Raw genomic sequence first — 22,422 nt, forward strand, 5'->3', positions numbered from 1 at the left:
TACAGCCTTATTCTAAAATGGACTACATTATTCCACCCCCCTCAATCTACATACAATAACCCATAATGAAAAATCAAAAACTGTTTTTTATTTTTGGGGGGTAAAATAAATAAATAAATAATTTACACAAGTACTCAAACCCTTTGCTATGAGACTTGTGACGACCCTCCCACTCGTTCTGCCGTATTCTCTCTCTTTGTTCTTGTTTCCTTATTAGGATGCCAGTGGGTGGAGTTGGAAGGGTCGTCAGCTAAATGGGAAGCACCTGGGCCCGGGTGTGTCCCAGGATAAAGAGACCTCTTCCACAGTCATTGAGGAAGACTCTCTCCATGCAGACACCTTGTTGTTTTTGGTTGTGCTAGTTGTGGCTTTTTGGTTGTTTGCTTTGGCACCCTTCAACACTCTGCATTATTACATTCAGGTATGCAAAACACTCACTTACATTACTGATTACACACACCATGGATAATTATTTAGTTACTTTATTTAATAAATATAATATTTTAACACTCCTTGTCTCCACGTTGTCTCCCTTTCGTTGCGAACTCTGAGCCGGTTCGTAACAGACTCGAAATTGAGCTCAGGTGCATCCTGTTTCCATTGATCAACCTTGAGATGTTTCTACAACTTGGAGTCCACCTGTGGTAAATTCAATTGATTGGACATGATTTGGAAAGTTACACACCTGTCTATATAAAAGGTCCCACAGTTGACAGTGCATGTCAGAGCAAAAACTAAACCATGAGGTCTAAGGAATTGTCCGTAGAGCTCAGAGACAGGATTGCGTCTAGGCACAGATCTGGGGAAGAACACAGTGGCCTCCATCAGTCTTAAATGGAAGAAGTTTGGAACCACCAAGACTCTTCCTAGAGCTGGCCACACGGCCAAACAAGGGAGAAGGACCTTGGTCGGGGAGGCGACCAAAAACCCAATGTCACTCTGACAGAGCTCCTGAGTTCCTCTGTGGAGATGGTAGAACCTTCCAGAAGGACAACCATCTCTGCAGCACTTCATCAATCAGACCTTTATGGGCGAGTGGCCAGACGGAAACCACTCCTCAGTAAAAGGCACGACATCCCGCTTGGACTTTGCCAAAAGGAATCTAAAAGACTCTCAGACCATGAGAAACACTCTCTGGTCTGATGAAACCAAGATTGAACTCTTTGGCCTGATTGCCAAGCGTCACTTCTGGAAGAAACCTGGCGCCTTCCCTACAGTGAAGCATGGTGGTGGCAGCATCATGCGTGTGGATGTTTTTCGGCGGCAGGGACTGGGAGACTAGTCAGGATTGAGGGAATGATGAACGGAGCAAAGTAGAGAGATCTTTGATGAAAACCTGCTCCGGAGTGTTCAGGACCTCAGACTGGGGAGAAGGTTCAGCTTCCAACAGGACAATGACCCTAAGTAGGCAGCCAAGACAATGCAGGAGTGGCTTCGGTACAAGCCTCTGCATGTCTGAGTGAAAATTGCTGTGCAGCGATGCTCCCCATCCAACCTGACAGAGCTTGAGAGGATCTGCAGAGAAGAATGGGAGAAACTCCCCAAATACAGGTGTGCCAAGCTTGTGGTGTCATACGCAAGAATACTTGAGGATGTAATCACTGCCAAAGGTGCTTGAACAAAGTATTGTGTAAAGGGTCTTAATACTTAAGTAAATGTAATACTTAAGTCTACTTTTTTTTGTTATACATATGCAAAAACTTTTTTTTTTAACTTTTTGCTTTGTCATCATGGGGTATTGTGTGTAGATTGATGAGGGGGAAAAACTATTTTGTCAATTTTAGAACAAAGCTGTAATGTAACAAAATGTGGAAAAAGTCAAGGGGTCTGAATACTTTCCAAATGCACTGTAATCTAGCTCCCCGTTGTGCCACACTGATTTCTCAACTACGGAGCCTAACTACTAGCGTATATCTGATTTTGTGAAGTTGTGGAAAGCAAGGTGTACATAACCACCCCAGAGGGAAAATGTAAAACAAATGTAATATCTGCAGCTAACCACTTCCATAGAAGTTGTTAGCTCAACTCAACAATCTCTCCCTTGTTGGCCGAGGTTGGCACAAGCCTGATAATGTAGGGTTGTGCAGTGCTCTCTCACATAATAGGAGTTCTATGGAAGTGCTTGACCTCTGCTCCTGCCACAAGCCACACACTGCCTCCCCACACCTCCAATAAACAGACAAAGGGGAAAGGAAACAAGCAGAAAGAAACTATTTTGCAGCAGCATGAACACCGTTGAAGAACCCACATAGCCACAGTCTGAGTCTTGCTTTTGTATGTCTGAAAGTGTGTGATAAACAAAAAGGGACAGGCACACACACAGATTCTAACCTAATCCGTTTTGCTATGCTTGTTCTCAGATTCTGACCTAATCCGTTTTGTTATGCTTGTTCTCAGATTGACCTAAACCGTTTTGTTATGCTTGTTCTCAGATTCTGACCTAATCCGTTTTGTTATGCTTGTTCTCAGATTGACCTAAACCGTTTTGTTACGCTTGTTCTCAGATTCTGACCTAATCCGTTTTGTTACGCTTGTTCTCAGATTCTGACCTAATCCGTTTTGTTATGCTTGTTCTCAGATTGACCTAAACCGTTTTGTTATGCTTGTTCTCAGATTCTGACCTAATCCGTTTTGTTATGCTTGTTCTCAGATTGACCTAAACCGTTTTGTTACGCTTGTTCTCAGATTCTGACCTAATCCGTTTTGTTACGCTTGTTCTCAGATTCTGACCTAATCCGTTTTGTTACGCTTGTTCTCAGATTCTGACCTAATCCGTTTTGTTACGCTTGTTCTCAGATTCTGACCTAATCCGTTTTGTTATGCTTGTTCTCAGATTGACCTAATCCGTTTTGTTATGCTTGTTCTCAGATTCTGACCTAATCCGTTTTGTTACGCTTGTTCTCAGATTCTGACCTAATCCGTTTTGTTACGCTTGTTCTCAGATTCTGACCTAATCCGTTTTGTTACGCTTGTTCTCAGATTCTGACCTAATCCGTGTTGTTACGCTTGCTCTCAGATTCTGACCTAATCCGTGTTGTTACGCTTGTTCTCAGGCAAAGCCTGTACTGTAAACAGAATCTTGTAATGTGCACACATGATCAAGCACACTCAGCTCTAGCCATTCATACACTTCAACGGAGGTCACCCAACATGATCTTACCTTTCCATTGGGGGACACAATCAATAAAAAAGTGTCATGCCCCTTTATTTGTGGACATGTTTTGGTGGGTATATGGTGTTTGGTGAGGAGAAGTGAAAGTGAATCAGGGACTGATTGTCAGTCTGAACATACAGTGCCTTCAGAAAGTAGTCATTCCACATCTTGTTGCGTTACAGCCTGAATTCAAAATTGATTAAATAGATGTTTTTCCCTCACCCATCTACATACCATACCCCATAATGACAGAGTGAAAACACGTTTTTAGAACTTTTTGCACATTTGTTGAAAATAAATACAGACATCTCATTTACGTAAGTATTCACATCCCTGAGTTAATACTTTGTAGAACCACCTTTGGCAGCAATTACAGCTGTGAGTCTTTTGGGGTAAGTCTCTAAGAGCTTTGCACACCTGGATTGTAAAATATTTGCCCAATCTTTTTTTTAATTCTTCAAGCTCTGTCAAGTTGATTGTTGATCATTGCTAGACAGTCATTTTCAAGTCTTGCCGTAGATTTTTAAGCCAATTTAAGTCAAAACTGTGACTAGGCCACTCAAACATTCAATGTCATCTTGGTAAGGAACTCCAGTGTAGATTTAGCCTTGTGTTTATCGTCTTGCTGAAAAAGTGAATTTGTCTCCCAGTGTCTATTGAAAACCAGACAACCAGTTTTTCCTAGGATTTTTCCTGTGCTTATAAGAGGGTACAACACCACCTCTTCCCCCTCAGGAGGCTGAAAAGATTTGGCATCCTCAAAGATTTCTACAGCTGCACCATTGAGAGCATTTCGACTGGCTGCATCACCTCTTGGTATGGCAACTGCTTGGCATCCGGCCGCAAGGCGCTACAGAGGGTAGTGTGTACGGCCCAGTACAGCACTGGGGCCGAGCTCCCTGCCATCCAGGACGTCTATACCAGGCGTTGTCAGAGGAAGGCCCTAAAAATTGTCAAAGACTCCAGCCACCCAAGTCATAGGATGATATGTGAAAACACCCCATTTAAAATAACCGATCTCAGTGTTCTTTAAAGTTAACTCTGGGGTAAGAAATAAGCTAAAGAACTGCGTTATCTTCATATTCACACTTCCCTTTGAATGAGGACTCAACTCTTTTGCCAGTACACTTCACTTATTTGGTGGTCTGAGTCCTCTTTGCATTCACATTGCTGTTTAGAAAGGAACCAATATTTTTCCCCCAACATTCACCCAATGAACTCTGGGTTTTTACAAAGTGCAGGACAAGCCATTGCATCAAAATTACTTATAATCAGTAGCTACATATTGGTAGCTAATAGATTGCGTTTAGTTAAATGACAAATTCTAATCAGAAGATACCAATAATATTTACATGTTAATAGTAACAGAATAAATACCAGAAGATTAACTGCAGATTAAATAATGCTGTAATTGAAAATTGTACACCCAATTTATGCTACTGCCCCTTTAAGATTCTAGAACAGATTTTGTACCCCATGTTGTCTTCTCACACTAGCATTTTGCTCTAGTCCAGGAGAGGTGGATGCAGTCTTCCAACAGGGGGAAGGCCAGCATAGGGGTCCAAGGGTTTCTGGGTATTTTGTTGTTTTTAACGTTTTTTTATTTTCTTTCTCTGACCTTTCAGCACACTGGCCATGTGATCATACTAACATTCATTTCTGATTACTATGACTGCCTAATTCACATACTCTAGGCTCCACATGCTTTATTAGCTGGAACGTGAAAGGAATTAACCAGGTGGTAAAGCGTAGCCGAGTGTATGCTCACCTTAACCTGTTATGGCTAGGGGGCAGTATTTTCACGGCCGGATAAAAAACGTACCCGATTTAATCTGATTATTACTCCTGCCCAGAAACTAGAATATGCATATAATTATTGGCTTTGGATAGAAAACACCCTAAAGTTTCTAAAACTGTTTGAATGGTGTCTGAGTATAACAGAACTCATATGGCAGGCAAAAACCTGAGAAGATTCTGTACAGGAAGTACCCTCTCTGACCATTCCTTAGGCTTCTTGGCTCTGTTTATTGAAAACTTAGGATCTTTGCTGTAACGTGACACTTCCTACGGCTCCCATAGGCTCTCAGAACCCGGGAAAAAGCTGAATGATGTAATTCCAGCCGCTGGCTGAAAAACATTAGCGCCTTTGGTAAGTGGTCTATCAGGGGACCATCAGACTGAGGCGCGTGCACGGGGCGACCTCATGTTTTTACTTTCCCTCTCTTTGAACTAAAACACAGATTCCCGGTCGGAATATTATCGCTTTTTTACGAGAAAAATTGCAAAAAAATTGATTTTAAACAGCGGTTGACATGCTTCGAAGTACGGTAATGGAATATTTCGAATTTTTTTGTCACGAAACGCGTCGGGCGCGTAACCCTTCGTCACCCTTGGATAGTGTCTTGAACGCACTAACAAAACGCCACTATTTGGATATAACTATGGGTTATTTTGAACCAAACCAACATTTGTTATTGAGTCCTGGGAGTGCATTCTGACGAAGAACAGCAAAGGTAATAACATTTTTCTTATAGTAAATCTGACTTTGGTGAGGGCTAAACTTGGTGGGTGTCTAAATAGCTAGCCCTGTGATGCCGGGCTATCTACTTAGAATATTGCAAAATGGGCTTTCACCGAAAAGCTATTTTAAAAATCGGACATAGCGAGTGCATAGAGGAGTTCTGTATCTATAATTATTAAAATAATTGTTAAAAATGGTCCGTGGGGATCTAAAGAATAATCCTGTCATACTGATTTTAATTTTGTGATGTCATTAAAAACTGTATAACTAAAATACTAACTTAGGAAGGAAACACATTCTAGCTGTGAAGTTTCCATCCAACAGGAGGTTAATACAATAAGAAGAACCATTAAACTATGTGTGTTATGATAGGAATGTGATTTGTTTTCTGATGAGATAATGGTTTTTCATGTCCGCTGCACATGAACTAAGACACACCCCTAATGAGGTCAGAAGAGCATGTCAGTGTGATGGAACCGCCTTTCCGACCAGTGTGCTTAAAAGGACTCGCTAAGAATTAACATATCAGACAAGAAAATGTGAGACGGTAGATGGACAGGGTGAGCTGAACGTTATGAAATGGTTGGAAACTTTGAAAACCAACACGAGGTGAGAAAATAACCCCCACTACAAGACCAGAAACATTCAGTCTGCAGCTGTGCATGAAAAAGTGGTCCTAGAACTTTGACTAAAGACAAGATGGGAAGGAAGAAATCACATCTCAGACAATCACTGGTGCATTTTAGTCTGTTCTATTTGAACCCTCCACTATCAGATAAGCTCTACAACTAAAGGACATTGTGACCTCTGGTAGACAAGCCTTTCACGGAAACGTGAACTACATCTACCTCGTCCCCATAGAAGGGTTGATTGGTTCAACAGAGAGAGGACAAACAAAGACATCTACACATACATATATACAATGCATTTCTTATCCAAATGGGCGGTGGATAGGGTGCTAAGTATTCTGAATACTTTGAGGGTAGTTTCCAAATGTACGATAAGTCTCTCCCTCTATCGACCCCTCCCTCTCCATATGTGTAACATGCCATCATATCTTGTCAGTCCACTAGGGACTTTTGTATCATGTACAGTGCCTTGCAAAAGTATTCATCCACCTTGGTGTTTTTCCTATTTTGTTGCATTACAACCTGTAATTAAATGGATTTTTATTTGGATTTCATGTAATGGACATAGACAAAATAGTCCAAATTTGTGAAGTGAAAAAAATTACTTGTTTAAAAAAAAAAGTAAACTGAAACGTGGTACATGCTTATGTATATACCCCCTTTGCTATGAAGCCCCTAAATAAGATCTGGTGCAACCAATTACCTTCAGAAGTCACATAATTAGATTGCGCACAGGTGGACTTTAAGTGTCACATGATCTCAGTATAATATATCCCACATACATCGGTTCTGAAAGGCCCCAGAGTCTGCACCATGAAGACCAAGGAGCTCTGCAAACAGGTCAGGGACAAAGTTGTGGAGAAGTACAGATCAGGGTTATAAAAATAAACTTTCAACATCCCATGGAGCACCATTAAAGCCATTATAAAAAAAACGGAAAGAATATGGCACCACAACAAACCTGCCAAGAGAGGGCCGCCCACCAAAACTCACAGACCAGGCAAAGAGGGCATTAATCAGAGGGGCAACAAAGAGACCAAAGATAACCCTGAAGGAACTGGAAAGCCCTACAACTGAGATTGGAGTATCTGTCCATAGGACCACTTTAAGCCGTACTCTACACAGAGTTGGGCTTTACGGAAGTGTGTCCAGAAAAAAAGCCATTGCTTAAAGAAAGAAATTAGCAAACACGTTTGGTGTTCACCAAAGGCATATGGAAGAAGGTACTCTGGTCAGATGAGACTAAAATATAGCTTTTTGGCCATTAAGGAAAATGCTATGTCTGGCGCAAACCCAACACTCCTCATGACCCCGATAACACCATCCCCACAGTGAAGCACGGTGGTGCCAGCATCATGCTATGGGGATGTTTTTCCATCGGCAGGGACTGGGAAACTGGTCAGATTGAAGGAATGATGGATGACGCTAAATACAGGGAAATTCTTGAGGGAAACCTTTTTCAGTCTTCCAGAGATTTGAGAATGGGACGGAGGTTCACCTTCCAGCAGGACAATGACCCTAAGCATACTGCTAAAGCAACACTCGAGTGGTTAAAGGGGAAACATTTACATGTCTTGGAATGGCCTAGTCAAAGCCCAGACCTCAATCCAATTGAGAATATGTGGTATGACTTAAAGATTGCTGTACACCTGCGGAACCCATCCGACTTGAATGAGCTAGAGCAGTTTGCCTTGAAGAATGGGCAAAAATTCCAGTGGCTAGATGTGCCAAGCTTATAGAGACATACCCCCAAGAGACTTGCAGCTGTAATTGCTGCAAAAGGTGGCTCCACAAAGTATTGACTTTAGGGGGGGGGTGAATAGTTATGCACGCTCAAGTTCTGTTTTTTTGTCTTATTTCACAATGAAAAATATTTTGCATCTGCATGTTGTGTAAATCAAATGATACAAACCCCCCCAAAACAATACATTTTAATTCCCGGTTTTAAGGCAACAAAATAGGAAAAATGCCAAGGGGGTGAATACTTTCGCAAGCCACTGTAAGTGTGTATGTGTATTCTTTGCTATTATTGAGTTAGTAAATCAATTATTAAATCAATTTGTGTAGTACTGAATGAATCAGAAAAGCTGGGGTTCTTGCGGATTCAAGAAGTCTGCGACGTTCAGAATAAGACTGATATGAGGTAATGATTAGTAAATTACATATATATTATATATCATCTAGAGTTTAATTCGGGAGATGGTAACTCGTTAAACAACTTCTTCCGTGGTGCCCCAAATTCCTAATGAGTTAATTGTTACATGATTAATAAAAAAAAGGTAAAATAATATTTTTGACTCATCACATATGCTGCTGTTACTTTTTTATCTTTCCTGTTGCTTAGTCACTGTATCCCTACCTATTTGTACATAACCACCTCAAAATTACCTTCTACCCCCGGAGACTCAGTACGGGTACTCTGTGTATATAGCCAAGTTTTCCTTACTCATTGTGTATTTATTCCCTGTGTAATCCCTGTGGCTCAGTTGATAGAGCATGGTGTGTGCAACGCCAGGGTTGTGGGTTTGATTCCCACGGGGGCCCAGTACTAAAAAAAAAATGCATGAAATGAAATGTAAGAAATGTATGCATTCATTACTGTAAGTCGCTCTGCATAAGAGCGTCTGCTAAATGACTAAAATGTAAATATTATATATTTTTTTCTCTGCATTGTTGGGAATAGCTAGTAAGTAAGCATTCCACTGTTAGTCTACACCTGTTGTTTACCAAGCATGTAACAAATACAACTTGATTTGAGTGCATTCAGGACAAAAACGTAATTTCTTTGCCACATTTTTTGGGGTATTACTTAAATTCCTATTTACAAACAGGATGCATGTTTTGGAATATTTGTATACTATACAGGCTCTCTTTTCATTTTGTTATTTAGGTTCATATTGTGGAGTAACTATACTGAACAATAATGTTCCATACTCACAAAAAGCTTATTTGTCTCAGATTTTGGACACAAACTTATTTACATCCCTGTTAATGAGCATTTATCCTTTGCCAAAAGATTATCCATCCACCTGACAGGTGAGCAGTTTCCTTCCTCTTCGGCAACGGAGTTAGGAAGGATGCCTGTATTGATTTTTAAAACACATCTACTAATCGGTGCCCTAATTTGCAAGGCATTGAAAAACCTCCCTTGCCTTTGTGCTTGAAATTCACTACTTGACTGAGGGACTGTAATATTCATGCGTAAACATACCGAATTGTAATAGGATGCATTTTACCGCTGTATCATACTGCGCTGATTGGTTAAGACCACCCAGGTGGTGAGGTCATCTTCACCACCTGGGTGGTCCCGTGTGGCTCAGTCCCGTGAGGCTCAGTTGGTAGAGCATGGTGTCTGCAACGCCAGGGTTGTGGGTTCGATTCCCACGGGGGACCAGTACGGAGAAAAAATTGTATGAAATGTATGCATTCACTACTGTAAGTCGCTCTGGATAAGAGCGTCTGCTAAATTACTAAAATGTCAAATGTAATCTTCGGTTGATCATGGTATGAGACATGTGAACATGCCAGTTATAGCTAGCTAATAAATGCAGTCCTGTTGTACTGCATTTTATTATTTTGTACAAAGCGTGCAAAAACAAGATATGGTGTCAGAGTAAAATTACTAAAAGATGGACTTTGCTGGAGTTCATTCACCTCAAATTTTTTTCCTAACTTAACTGACTTGCCTAGTTAAATAAAGGTTAAGAACAAATTCTTATTTACAATGACAGCCTAAGAACAGTGGATTAACCTCTTATGGCTAGGGGGCAGTATTTTCACGGCTGGATAAAAAACGTACCCGATTTAATCTGATTATTAGTCCTGCCCAGAAACTAGAATATGCATATAATTATTAGCTTTGGAGAGAAAACACTCCAAAGTTTCTAAAACTGTTTGAATGGTGTCTGTGAGTATAACAGAACTCCTATGGCAGGCAAAAACCTGAGAAGGTTCTGTTCAGGAAGTACCCTGTCTGACCATTTATTTGCTTTCTTTGACATCTCTTCCAAAAACTAAGGATCTCTGCTGTTACGTGACAATACCCACGTCTCCAATGGGCTCTCAGAGCCCGGGAAAAACAGGAATGACGTAATTCAAAGCCCTGGCTGAAACAAAGGAGAGCAAAAGCTAAGTGGTCTCTCAGTGGGGAAATGCTTACGCTCGCGACCTGCCCCGCCCCCGGCTTTCGGTTTTTCCCTCAGTTTACAGACATGCAGATTCCCGGTCGGAATATTATCGCTTCTCTACGAGATAAATTGCATAAAAATTGGTTTTAAACAGCGGTTGACATGCTTCGAAGTACGGTAATGGAATATTTAGAATTTTTTTGTCACGTTCTGCGCCATGCTCGTGACCGTGATTTACCATTGGGATAGTGTCTAGAACGCACAAACAAAACGTTGTTGATGGAACATAACGATGGATTATTTGGGACCAAACCAACATTTGTTATTGAAGTAGAAGTCCTGGGAGTGCATTCTGACGAAGAACAGGAAAGGTAATAACATTTTTCTTATAGGAAATGTGATTTTGGTGAAGGCTAAACTGGTTGGGTGTCTAAATAGCTAGCCCTGTGATGCCGGGCTATGTACTTAGAATATTGCAAAATGTGCTTCATCCGAAAAGCTATTTTAAAATCGGACATATCGAGTGCATAGAGGAGTTCTGTATCTATAATTCTTAAAATAATTGTTATGCTTTTTGTGAACGTTTATCGTGAGTAATTTTGTAAATTCACCGGAAGTGTTCGGTGGGAATGCTAGTTCTGAACGTCACATGCTAATGTAAAAAGCTGGTTTTTGATATAAATATGAACTTGATTGAACAGACATGCATGTATTGTATAACATAATGTCCTAGGTGTGTCATCTGATGAAGATCATAAAAGGTTAGTGCTGCATTTAGCTGTGGTTTTGTTTTTTGTGACATTATATGCTAGCTTGAAAAATGGGTGTCTGATTATTTCTGGCTGGGTACTCTGCTGACATAATCTAATGTTTTGCTTTCGCTGTAAAGCCTTTTTGAAATCGGACAGTGTGGTTAGATTAACGAGAGTCTTGTCTTTAAATAGCTGTAAAATAGTCATATGTTTGAAAAGTGGAAGTTTTCGGATTTTAGAGGAGTTTGTATTTCGCGCCCCGCCCATCATTGGATATTGGAGCAGACGTTCCGCTAGCGGAACATCGAGACGTAAGAGGTTAACTGCCTTGTTCAGGGGCAGAACAACAGATTTTTACCTTTACCAGCTTGGGGGATTTGATCTAGCAACCTTTTGGTTACTGGCCCAATGCTCTAACCACTAGGCTACCTGCCGCACCAACGGCAGGTAGCGAATGGACTGGGAGCCTACAAACTTACCCGATGCATGGCGTTAGTTCAAACATCATGTGGAGCTAATGTTCACGGGTCCTCTGAAGGAAAGAGAAGAGGAAAAGTGCAGCTACCTGCTCCTCTGGATCGGTGAAAAAGGGAGCGATATTTACAACACATGGACACTTACCGAGACAATCAAAAAGGTACTGAAAACATACTACGATCGTTTTGAAGCATATGTTGTGCCGAAGACCAATAGGATTTTCGCTAGGTACAAATTCCATGAGAAAGTACAGGGAGCTAGCGAATCGTTTGAACAGTTTGTGACTGAGCTGCGTCTGCTTGTGAAAGACTGTGATAATGCAAACAAGGATGAGATGGTCAGGGACCATATTGTATTTTTGAATACACTCACCGCGAGTGAGAGAGAAACTTCTGAATGTTGGGTCTGAGCTAACGCTGGACAAAGCTAGCCAGATCTCACATAGCCAGATCTAACGAGCTAACACACGTTCAGATTAAAACCATTTCGTGCGGCAGCACGAGCGCATCACTTGAACAAGCAGTGCACGCAGTCAGGCAGATATCAAAGCACACCTCCGGTGCCCAGAGAGCACGCTTCAGAATAGAGAGAGACAGAACTCCAAAACACAGCAACACAGACTCAAAACATGTGGATACAAAGTGCATGGCGAACAGGAAAATTGCCCAGCTAAAGGCAAAGAGTGTACTAAATGTTGAAAATGGAATCACTTTCCAGAAATGTGCAGAGATTACCATGAAAATAACAGTACACGTAGTGAGTGAAGATGAAATGTCAATCAAAGAGTCAAATGCTGATGAACTGTTTGATTCAGTGACAGAAAAACCTAATATGAGAAAGAGCAAGCCTTTGCTGACATTGAGATAGGAACACAAGGCAAAAAGCTAAAGTTCAAGCTAGACACTGGTGCACAAGTAAACATTATTCCTCTGAATAAGTAGTGCAGCTTGACATCTGAGTGCGAGCTGCAGACTGACTGGTTATGGTGGTGAAGAGCTCCTAGTAAAAAGCACATTCACATTCAAATGTAAATACAAGGAAAGTGACATGATGTTGGACTTTTACATTGTTGACACTCGAGCACCTGCAGTGGTAGGTCTTAAAGCATGTTTAGACATGGACCTCATTAAGCTAGTTTTTAAAGGATTAGGACTATTCCCAGGAGAACGTACCATTCATCTTGACCCAGACGCAACCCCTGTGGTCTACCCACCGAGAAAGATTCCCCTTGCTCTCCACGCCCATCTGAAGAAAGAGTAGGATAGCATGGAGCAATCTGACAGTCACCAAGGTTACAGAACCGACAGATTGGGTAAACGCGTTTGTGGTGTTGGAGAAACAACGCACAGGCAAGTTCAGAGTATGTCTCGACCCAAGAGACTTGAACAAGGCTATCAAATGCCCCCATTACCGATGCTAGATGGCATCACAAGCATGCTACTTCAGTGTCATGGACGCCAGATCAGGCTACTGGGCTATAAAGCGCACAGCAGAGTCATCTAAGCTCACAAAGTTCAAAAATGTTTGGACGCTACAGGTTTCATGGCCTTTTGGGATCATCTCAGCCCAAGACGAGTTTCAGCGAAAGATCGACGAAGTGTACCAAGGCCTCGACGGAGTTGTGGACAACATCCTTGTCTATGGTCGAACCAAAGAGGAACACGACAGAAACCTTCGCGCGATGCTGCCAAGGTCCCGCGAGAGAGGAGTCCGGCTCAACCCCGAGAAGAGTACAGCCGGCGCTACAGACATCAGCTACTTCGGACATCTCACAGCGAATGAAATCAAGCCAGATCCACAGAAGATCTCAGACATAAAAGAAATGGAGCCACCAATGAACTGTGCAGAACTGGAAACAGTGCTTGGCATGGTCAACTATTTATCCAAGTTCGCCCCCAGCCTCTTCAATGCTAATGCACCCCTGCATCAGCTGCAAAAGCAGTCAAGTGAGTTCATCTGGGACAAGCAGCAAGACATTGCATTCCAGAGAGTGAAAGACTTGATCACGAGAGAACAAAGACCAATCCTTGCCTACTACGACCCCAACAAAGAGCTCAGACTCCAAGTGGATGCTTCAAAGTATGGACTAGGTGCAGTGCTACTGCAATAAGGAAAGCCCATCGGCTACGCTTCCAAATATCTCAGACTGTGAAATCAACTATGCTCAAATCGAAAAGGAGCTGTACTCCATTCTGTTCGGATGTAAGCATTTCCATCAGTATGTATATGAATGGTTGGTCATTGTGGAATCCGACCACAAGCCCCTCGAGTCAACCCTGAGAAAACCGCTAGCCGCTGCCCTGCCAAGGCTACAGAGAATGATCATGTAACTACAAAAATACGACCTCACAATCACTCACTGTTTAGGCAAAGACATCCCTGTCGCAGACACACACTCTAGGAAGTTTCTTACCTACAAGGACAGCAGCCTCAGTGAAGGCATGGACATGCAAGTGCACACTGTGTACAGCAACTTACCAGTTAGTGACACAAAACGAAGGCAATGTATGTAACCATGGTTATGTGAGCTATATGGATCACTCCAATATATTGGTATCACTCCGCGGTGGAGGGATACATCCTAGGTGAGGATTTACAGATTTACTGTCATGTACAACTGTGTCACGGCTGGGGTCCACCCCTATATCTATATATAGACCCCATGGCCGTGACACACATTCTCTACATAATTTGAGGCAACTAAAGCACCGTAGACGATTGGAGTGATCCATATAGCTCACATAACCGTGGTTACATACGTAACCTTCGTTATGTTTCACTATATTGGATCACTCCACTATATCAGTACACCCGTACCAGATTAGTCGATGCTAGAGGGACCTGGCCAGCCAGCAGCAAAGTCCCAGTGCAGGATGGAGAAGCAGGGGCCGTCAATGTGGAAGGGGCGACGCCCAGGACCGCAGAACCAACCACAGAGGGAGATGCCACATTTAGCCGATAGTACCTAGCAAAAGTGCAAGAGCAAGCCCAGCTGGGTGCAGCACAGATATCAGCGAGGGGTACTGATCTCAGTAGTGCCCAGGATACAGCCATACCTCGTGTTGAATGTGCCACCACAGATCCCAGCCAGGCAGTATGCTGTCGTAATCGTGTCCACGATCCAATGAGAGAGCCTCTGCTTTGATAAACTAGCCCCCAGGACTCTCTCAGCATAGCAGACAAAGAGCTGGTCTGTTGTTCTCACTGACCATGACCGCTCCACATAGGCAGCCAGTGCCCGCACAGGGCACAACATTCCGGAGGGAGGCCCAGACTCCCTGCCGGGGGTCATAAGCAGAACCTTCGGGAGGAATGAAGGGTTGGGACAGAGAGATATACTCCTCCCACCAGGGTCCATCCGGTAGCACTCAGAACTTACCGAAAAAGCACGGAGCTCACCCACCCTCTTCATTGAAGTAATCGCTACCAAGAAAACCACCTTCATAAAAGGTGTTTCAGGGAGGCAGACACCAACGGTTCGAAAATCGGCTTTGTCAAAACCCCACCCAGATCCCAGCTCGCCCTTGAGCCGGTCATAGCTGGACGCAGGCGACGAACCCCCTTCATAAACCTGGAAAACAAGGGATAGCGCCCCACCGACCTGTCCATCCACCCCACATGGCAGGCAGATATAGGAACCAAATACCCTCTCCGAGTAGAGGCTGCCTGGGCCCTCATCCAAGCGAGACTGTAGGTATTGGAGGACATACTGCACAACCTCAATACCTGTGCACCTAGAGCAGAACAACCGCCAGCGCAACTGGTATGCCGCGGTTGTAACCGGTGCCCTTGCGCTCTGCATGGCGTTCATTACGCACTCCTGTAGTCCTAACATGTACCAATGGTGCCGTTCTCGGACGCCACCGAGTTCCCCGGCAGATCGGGTCTCAGGAGCAGATGCCAAGGTGTCCCAGACAACAGGAGAAGGCTGAACCAGGGTCATCTGGGCCAGAATGGGGCCACCAGCAGCAGACGATGCACCGCCATCCTGGTCCTGTCCAGCACAGCCTGGATTGGGGGAAAAAGAGGGGGGAATACGTAAAGTTCCAGCCCTGGCCAATCGTGAGCCAGAGCATCCAAGCCCAGAGGCCCTGGTGGATCCGACATGCAGTACCACAGGGGGCAGTGTGTATTTCCCAGGGAGGAAAACAGGTCCACCTGCACCCTCCCAAACTTGTCGCACAGGTGCTGCACGACCTGGGGATGTAGGCTCCAGTCCCAAGGTGGCGGGCCCTCCCTCGACAGCATATCCTCTGCCACATTCAGGATGCCAGGTAAGTGTGCTGCGCGTAGAGACGCTAGACGTCCCTGAGCCCAGGGAAGGAGCTCCAGTGCCATAAGATGGAGGTGGTGGGACCTCAGGCCACCCTGATGGTTGATGTAAGCCACCACTGTGGTGTTGTCTGTTCTCACCAGGACATGTCTTCTCTTCAGATGTGGAAGGAAACACTGCAGAGCCAGCAGTACAGCTCAGAACTTTAGTGTATTGATGAGGTCCAGAAACGGTAAAAACCCTCTGTCTCTTTTTGGGACCCCAAAATAAGTGGAGTAGAACCCACTTAGCCGTTCTGATGTCTCGATAATGCGGATAGCACCCTTGTCCAGGAGTGAGGAGATCTCCAGTCACTCCTGGCTCAAACCCAGGCAGTGCATACACAAAGTATGCAGATCCCCAGGGGGAATGCCACCATCACACCTGTCAAAGGGAAGCCATAAGCTCAGGTAAGCCAACAAGGACACAGAGCAAGGGTCCGACGCCCTTGGAGAGCTTATGTCGTGACCCGCTTGGAGGAATAGGAACCCGATGAGGGATAAATTACCAAGTAACTCTGCAAAAACTGGAGAAGACCCGTGTGGGATAAACAGGCAGACAAAAAAAACAGCAACCAGGTAATGGATTTGATTTATATGTTGTTTTTTTGACTACAATATTACCTTTAATATCCAAGCAGTAAAAACAGCAGTATATGATGAAGTAACTCCATTAAGGAACTCCAGAGTTAATGTCTCAATGTAGTGGAAGCCCACCACGATACTCTTACACTCTGCAGGGGTAAGAACAAGAAAAAACCCTGCAGGATAATTAGCAGCACGTTAAAGCAATTCACAACAAACACTTAGAACAAGCCAGTCGGCAAGTTGTGCATGGTCAATTACAATTTGTGAAAGCATGAGCCACCATACTAATGAATGCACATGGAGTCGTAGTGTAACACTAACAAAACACAAGACAAACCATGGACGGAAGATACAGATCAACCGCGCGCAGTGGGTGGAGCACTCAAGAGGGGCTGGCCATTAAGCCAGTTGCTCCAGGCTGCAAACAGCCAGTGAGTATACTTCCACACAAGATATTACACATCCCAAGCAAACTTCAGAAAGTTTGTAGCTCAAACGATATGGACGTCCACAGAGAAAATGAAAGAGAATGTGTGTCGCGGCCATGGGATCGACAGCGGCTTGCGAAAGTATTCACCCTCCTTGGCATTTTTCCTATTTTGTTGCCTTACAACCTAGAATTAAAATATATTTTTTGGGGGGGGTTTTATCATATGATTTACACAACATGCCTACCATATTGAAGATTTTTTTTTTTTATTATTGTGAAACAAACAAGAAATAAAGACAAAAAAACAACTTGAGCATGCATAACTATTCACCGTCCAAATTCAATACTTTGTAGAGACACCTTTTGAAGCAATTACAGCTACAAGTCTCTTGGGGTATGTTTCTATTAGCTTGGCACATCTAGCCACTGGAATTTTTGTCCATTCTTCAAGGCAAATCTGCTCCAGCTCCTTCAAGTCGGATGGGTTCTGCTGGTGTACAGCAATCTTTAAGTCATACCACAGATTCTCAATTGGATTGAGGTCTGGGCTTTGACTAGGCCATTCCAAGACATTTAAATGTTTCTGTTTAAACCCCTCGTGTTGCTTTAGCAGTATGCTTAGGGTCATTGTGCTGCTGGAAGGTGAACCTCCGGCCCAGTCTCAAATCTCTGGAAGACAAACAGGTTTCCCTCAAGAATTTCCCTGTATTTAGCGTCATCCATCATTCCTTCAATTCTGACCAGTTTCCCTGTCCCTGCCGATGAAAAACATCCCCACGGCATGATGCTGCCACCACCATGCTTCACTGTGGAGATGGTGTTGTCGGGGTCATGAGGAGTGTTGGGTTTGCGCCAGACATAGTATTTTCCTTATTGGCCAAAAAGCTATATTTTAGTCTCATCTGACCAGAGTATCTTCTTCCATGTTTGGGGAGTCGCCCACATGCCTTTTGGTGAACATCAAACGTGTTTGCTTATTCTTTTCTTTAAGCGATGGCTTTTTTCTGGGCACTCTTCTGTAAAGTCCAGCTCTGTGGATAGTACGGCTTAAAGTGGTCCTATGGACAGATACTCCAATCTCCGCTGCAGAGCTTTGCAGCTCCTTCAGGGTTGTCTTTGGTCTCTTTGTTGCCTCTCTGATTAATGTCCTCCTTGCCTGGTCCGTGAGTTTTGGTGGGCAGCCCTCTCTTGGCAGGTTTGTTGTGGTGCCATATTCTTTCCATTTTTTAAAACTTTGTCCCTGACCTGTTTGGAGAGCTCCTTGGTCTTCATGGTGCCACTTGCTTGGTGGTACCCCTTGCTTAGTGGTGTTGCAGACTCTGGGGCCTTTCAGAACAGGTGTATATATACTGAGATCATGTGACACTTAAATAAGGTCCACCTGTGTGCAATCTAATTATATGACTTCTGAAGGTAATTGGTTGCACCACATCTTTTTTAGGGGCTTCATAGCAAAGGGGGTGAATACATACGCACGCACCACTTTTCCATTTTCATTTTTAAAACAAGTAATTTTTTTCATTTCACCAATTTGGACTATTTTGTGTATGTCCATTACAAGAAATCCAAATAAAAATCTAATTTAAAATTACAGGTTGCAATGCAACCGAATAGGAAAAACGCCAAGGGGGATGAATACTTTTGCGAGGCACTGTGTATATATAGGGGCGGACCCCAGCCGTGACACAGGTGTACACGGGAGTAAATCTGTAAATCTTCACCTCGAATGTATCCCTCCGCCGCAGAGTGATACCAATATATTGGAGTGATCCAATACAGTGAAACATAACTGAAGGAGATCTGAGCAGAAACAGAAAAGGACTCACACAGCTGAGGAAAGTCATACAGGATGGATGGCCTGAGGAGAGGAGAAAATGCCCTCAGAGCGTCTCAGAGTTCTGGAACCATCGTGATGAACTATCACAGATCAACGGAATCATTTTCAAATGAGTGAAAAATCATAATTCCTGCCAGTCTCAGAGAAGAGACAAAGATCCATGCTGGACACATGGGCATGGAAGAGTGCAAACAGAGAGCACGGGACATTTGCTTTGGCCTGAAATGTGCAAACAAATAGAGGACATTGTTGCTAAATGTGCCACCTGTCTTGAACAACGCCCCTCAAACACCAAAGAGCCAGCGTTACCTCACTGTATCCAAGACCAACCCTGGCAGATCATGGCAACCGATCTGTTCACCTGGAACAACGAGGACTACATCATGACAGTGAACTACTGCAGCAGATACTTCGAACTCGACAAGCTTCACAGCACCACATCTGCAGCTGTGCTACACAAGCTGAAAGCAATCTTTGCCAGGCATGGCATTGTAGAGACTTTAATATCTGACAATGGCCCCTGTTACAAATCAAATGAGTTTGAATCCTTCACAAAAGCATGGGAGTTCACACGTCACCATATTACCCTCAAAGTAATGGCCTTGCTGAAAAATTGGTGCAGATTGCTAAATCACTCATGGACAAATAAAAAGCAGACAAGTGAGACGCCTACCTCAGTCTCCTTGAATACCTCAAAACTCCAGTTGACAACTTCAAATCACCAGCCCAGCTTTTGATGAGCCGCAGATTTCGCTCAATGCTTCCCAGCACCAACCAGCAGCTGCAACCTGAGGTCGCCAGCAACAAGGAAATGCATGAAAAACGTGCACAGAGACAACAACAACAACAAAAGCGATACTACGACAGGTCAGCTAGACCACTGCCACCACTGATCGACGGAGAGTCAGTTAGAATCCAGGAGCATGGCCTCTGGAAGCCAGCAGTCGTCATCCAGCCAGCTGACACTGAACGTTCATATCACGTCCGCACCGCAGAAGGAGCAGTGTACCGCCGCAATCATCGTCGCCTACTGAACACAAAAGAACAACCCACTGATGAGATGAACTGTTCCCCTGACAGAGAAAGTGATGGACTAAACACACACAACATGCTTACATGCAACACCACAAGAACTGTTGACTGACACAGAAGCATGCTCAGCATCATATCACACAAAGTCAGGAAGACCAGAGCTGTCCTAAACCTGTGAAATGTCAAAGGGTGTTGGCAGATCGCTGCCCTAAAAGAGTTCCAGACTGTAAACTTGTTATTGAAAAGTTGACTTGAAATGCTTTGGTATTGCATTTGCTTGAAATGTTAAGATGTCATTGCTACAGTGAATCCTTCATAACAGTATGCTGAATCATTGTTTCAGAGTCTTATGTTGATTCAGTTGGTGCAGTATAAATGGTTACTTACCTTGAGTTCAAACTACAGAGCATGTATTCAAAAGAAACACTTAGAATATGTCAAACATTTTTATTTTAAAAGATGTAATATTCATGTGTAAACATACTGAATTGTAATTGGATGCATTTTACCACCGTATCATACTGCGCTGTGATTGGTTAAGACCACCCAGGTGGAGAGGTCATCTTCATTTGATCATAGTAGGAGACACTGAACATGCCAGTTATAGCTAGCTAATAAATAAATAAATAACCTGTCGTACTGCATTTTAATATTTTGTACAAACCATGCAAAACAAGACAGGGACCTTACAGATAATTGTATGTGTGGGGTACAGAGATGAGGTAGTTATTAAAAAATTATGTTAAACACTATTATTGCATGAGTCCATGCCAATTATTATGTGATTTGTTATGCACATTTTTACTCCTGGACTTATTTAGGCTTGTCATAACAAAGGGGTTAAATACTTATTGACTCAAGACATTTCAGCTTGGAATTGGTTATTAATTTCAAAAAAAGTCTACATACAAAATTCCACTTTGACATTATGGGGTATAGTGTGTAGATCAGTGACACACAATCTCAATTTCATCCATTTTAAATCCAGGCTGTAAGTAACGGTGTGAATACTTTCTGAAGGCACTGTACAGTAGCTAGCTAAATGCATTATTGACTGCACCCTGGCGAGACCACATCAACTAACGTAGCTGGCTGTCTGGAGAGCCTGAATCACCAGTCTTACCTTCAGCCACATCGTCATCAATCGCTCCTTTGACTTGAGAAAAACACCACTGCACATCATTGCCCCCGCCGCCGGCTCCTGGAACCCCACAAACAGAGCAACGCTTTAGAAGTCAGAAGCTGCATCATGCATGGCTTTGATGTCAAAGATGAATGTGAATCTTCTATATCTAGTTAGCAAGCTTTTTTCTAATCTAGTAACGCTACTTTCCATAATCAGAGAAGACAACTATTAAGCAATTTATCGACATCTTTGTTTGGTAGCTTCAATACAGAGAAAGTGATAGCAAATATAGAACGTTAGTTAGTTAACATTAACTAGCTAGCTAATGTTGTTGGTGCAGTTAGCTACTATAACTATATCTAGCGGAAGCATCCGATACGCGGGACAACATGCAGAGTACACGCCCAACTCGGGGGAGGCTAATGTTAGCTAGCTAGCTTCTCTCCAAATGGCAAGAAAGCGGACAATATACATCGAAACAACTTAGCAAATGTATGGGCGATAAACAAGCCCTTCAATTTATGCATCAGACATTATTAGCTTGCTAGTTAACTTTACCTGCCATGGTGAGATGGAATCTCTGTCGAGGGCTTGGTTGGGGCCCTTGCTTATCTTTCCAGTTTGCCGGGCTAGGGTGTGTACAAGCAGAATCTCGCTGAGAGTGCAAGTGAACCTATGGAGGGTGTGGCTCTTTTCCCCTGCTATTCTTCAACTTCTCCTGGTCACTTATCTTGCTAAGCAATGCTTTGACAATCAGCAACGCTTTCTCTGATCACTTTGCAACTATTATTTCCCTCTCCCTTATTCTACTTTCAAAATGGCGCAACCTGGTCCTGCACTGACGTCAGTGAGAGGCAGGTGCGTGATTCCATATCCAAAACAGGCCCCTTTCGAATACTAAATAATATCCTTCCTCTTTTCCTTGACGGAATCACTGATCTGACAAATGGTCGGTGATCCACTCCTATACTACGGATCCACTACATAGTTGCTTATCACCAAAAAGAGCAGCATACACGACCATCTTTGCTATCACCAATCAGAATAATGCATTGGAAAGCATTCAAAAATAATACCACCTATGATTCAAACAGGTCATCCAAATAAATAATAATAATCTGATTCCCCTTGAGTTCAGTGGCGGTTCTAGACCATTTCAACTGGGGGGGCCAAGCTGGGGCCAGTTGTACTGTTAGAGGGGCCTGTTACATTAGACGTTATTGTTGTCATATCGTTTTCTTCACTGCATTGCAGGCATTAGCAGGCAAAAGACCATGTTCATAATGCAGATGCATGTGGTACGATACTGTTGTGTTCCGCCTAAAGCCGTCCCTCTAGAAAATGTGTGGGTTAAATTAGTGTTCCGAGTTGCCACTGTCTAATAACTGATGTAAAAAAAGAACGATAGCAAAAATTAGTTATGTAAAAATGATTTCAT

The 22,422-nt window shown here is 43.2% G+C and overlaps 1 protein-coding gene across 1 annotated transcript in view; it reads right to left on the bottom strand.

Annotated features, from left to right (window-relative positions):
• Window positions 1–22,041, bottom strand: part of LOC115200075 (serine/threonine-protein phosphatase 2A 55 kDa regulatory subunit B alpha isoform-like) — a 30,482-nt gene extending 8,441 nt beyond the window's left edge. Inside the window, exons 1-2 of the mRNA XM_029762778.1 lie at window positions 21,543–22,041; window positions 20,982–21,059 (exon numbers count right to left, since the gene is read on the bottom strand). Of these exons, the coding sequence (XP_029618638.1) occupies window positions 20,982–21,059; window positions 21,543–21,549 (85 nt within the window). The 5' untranslated portion in view covers window positions 21,550–22,041. The remainder of the gene's footprint in view (window positions 1–20,981; window positions 21,060–21,542) is intronic.
• Between the last annotated feature and the right edge of the window lie 381 nt (window positions 22,042–22,422).

This window comes from Salmo trutta, chromosome 9 (genome assembly GCF_901001165.1).
Source record: "Salmo trutta chromosome 9, fSalTru1.1, whole genome shotgun sequence".
NCBI classification, from domain to species: domain Eukaryota; kingdom Metazoa; phylum Chordata; class Actinopteri; order Salmoniformes; family Salmonidae; genus Salmo; species Salmo trutta.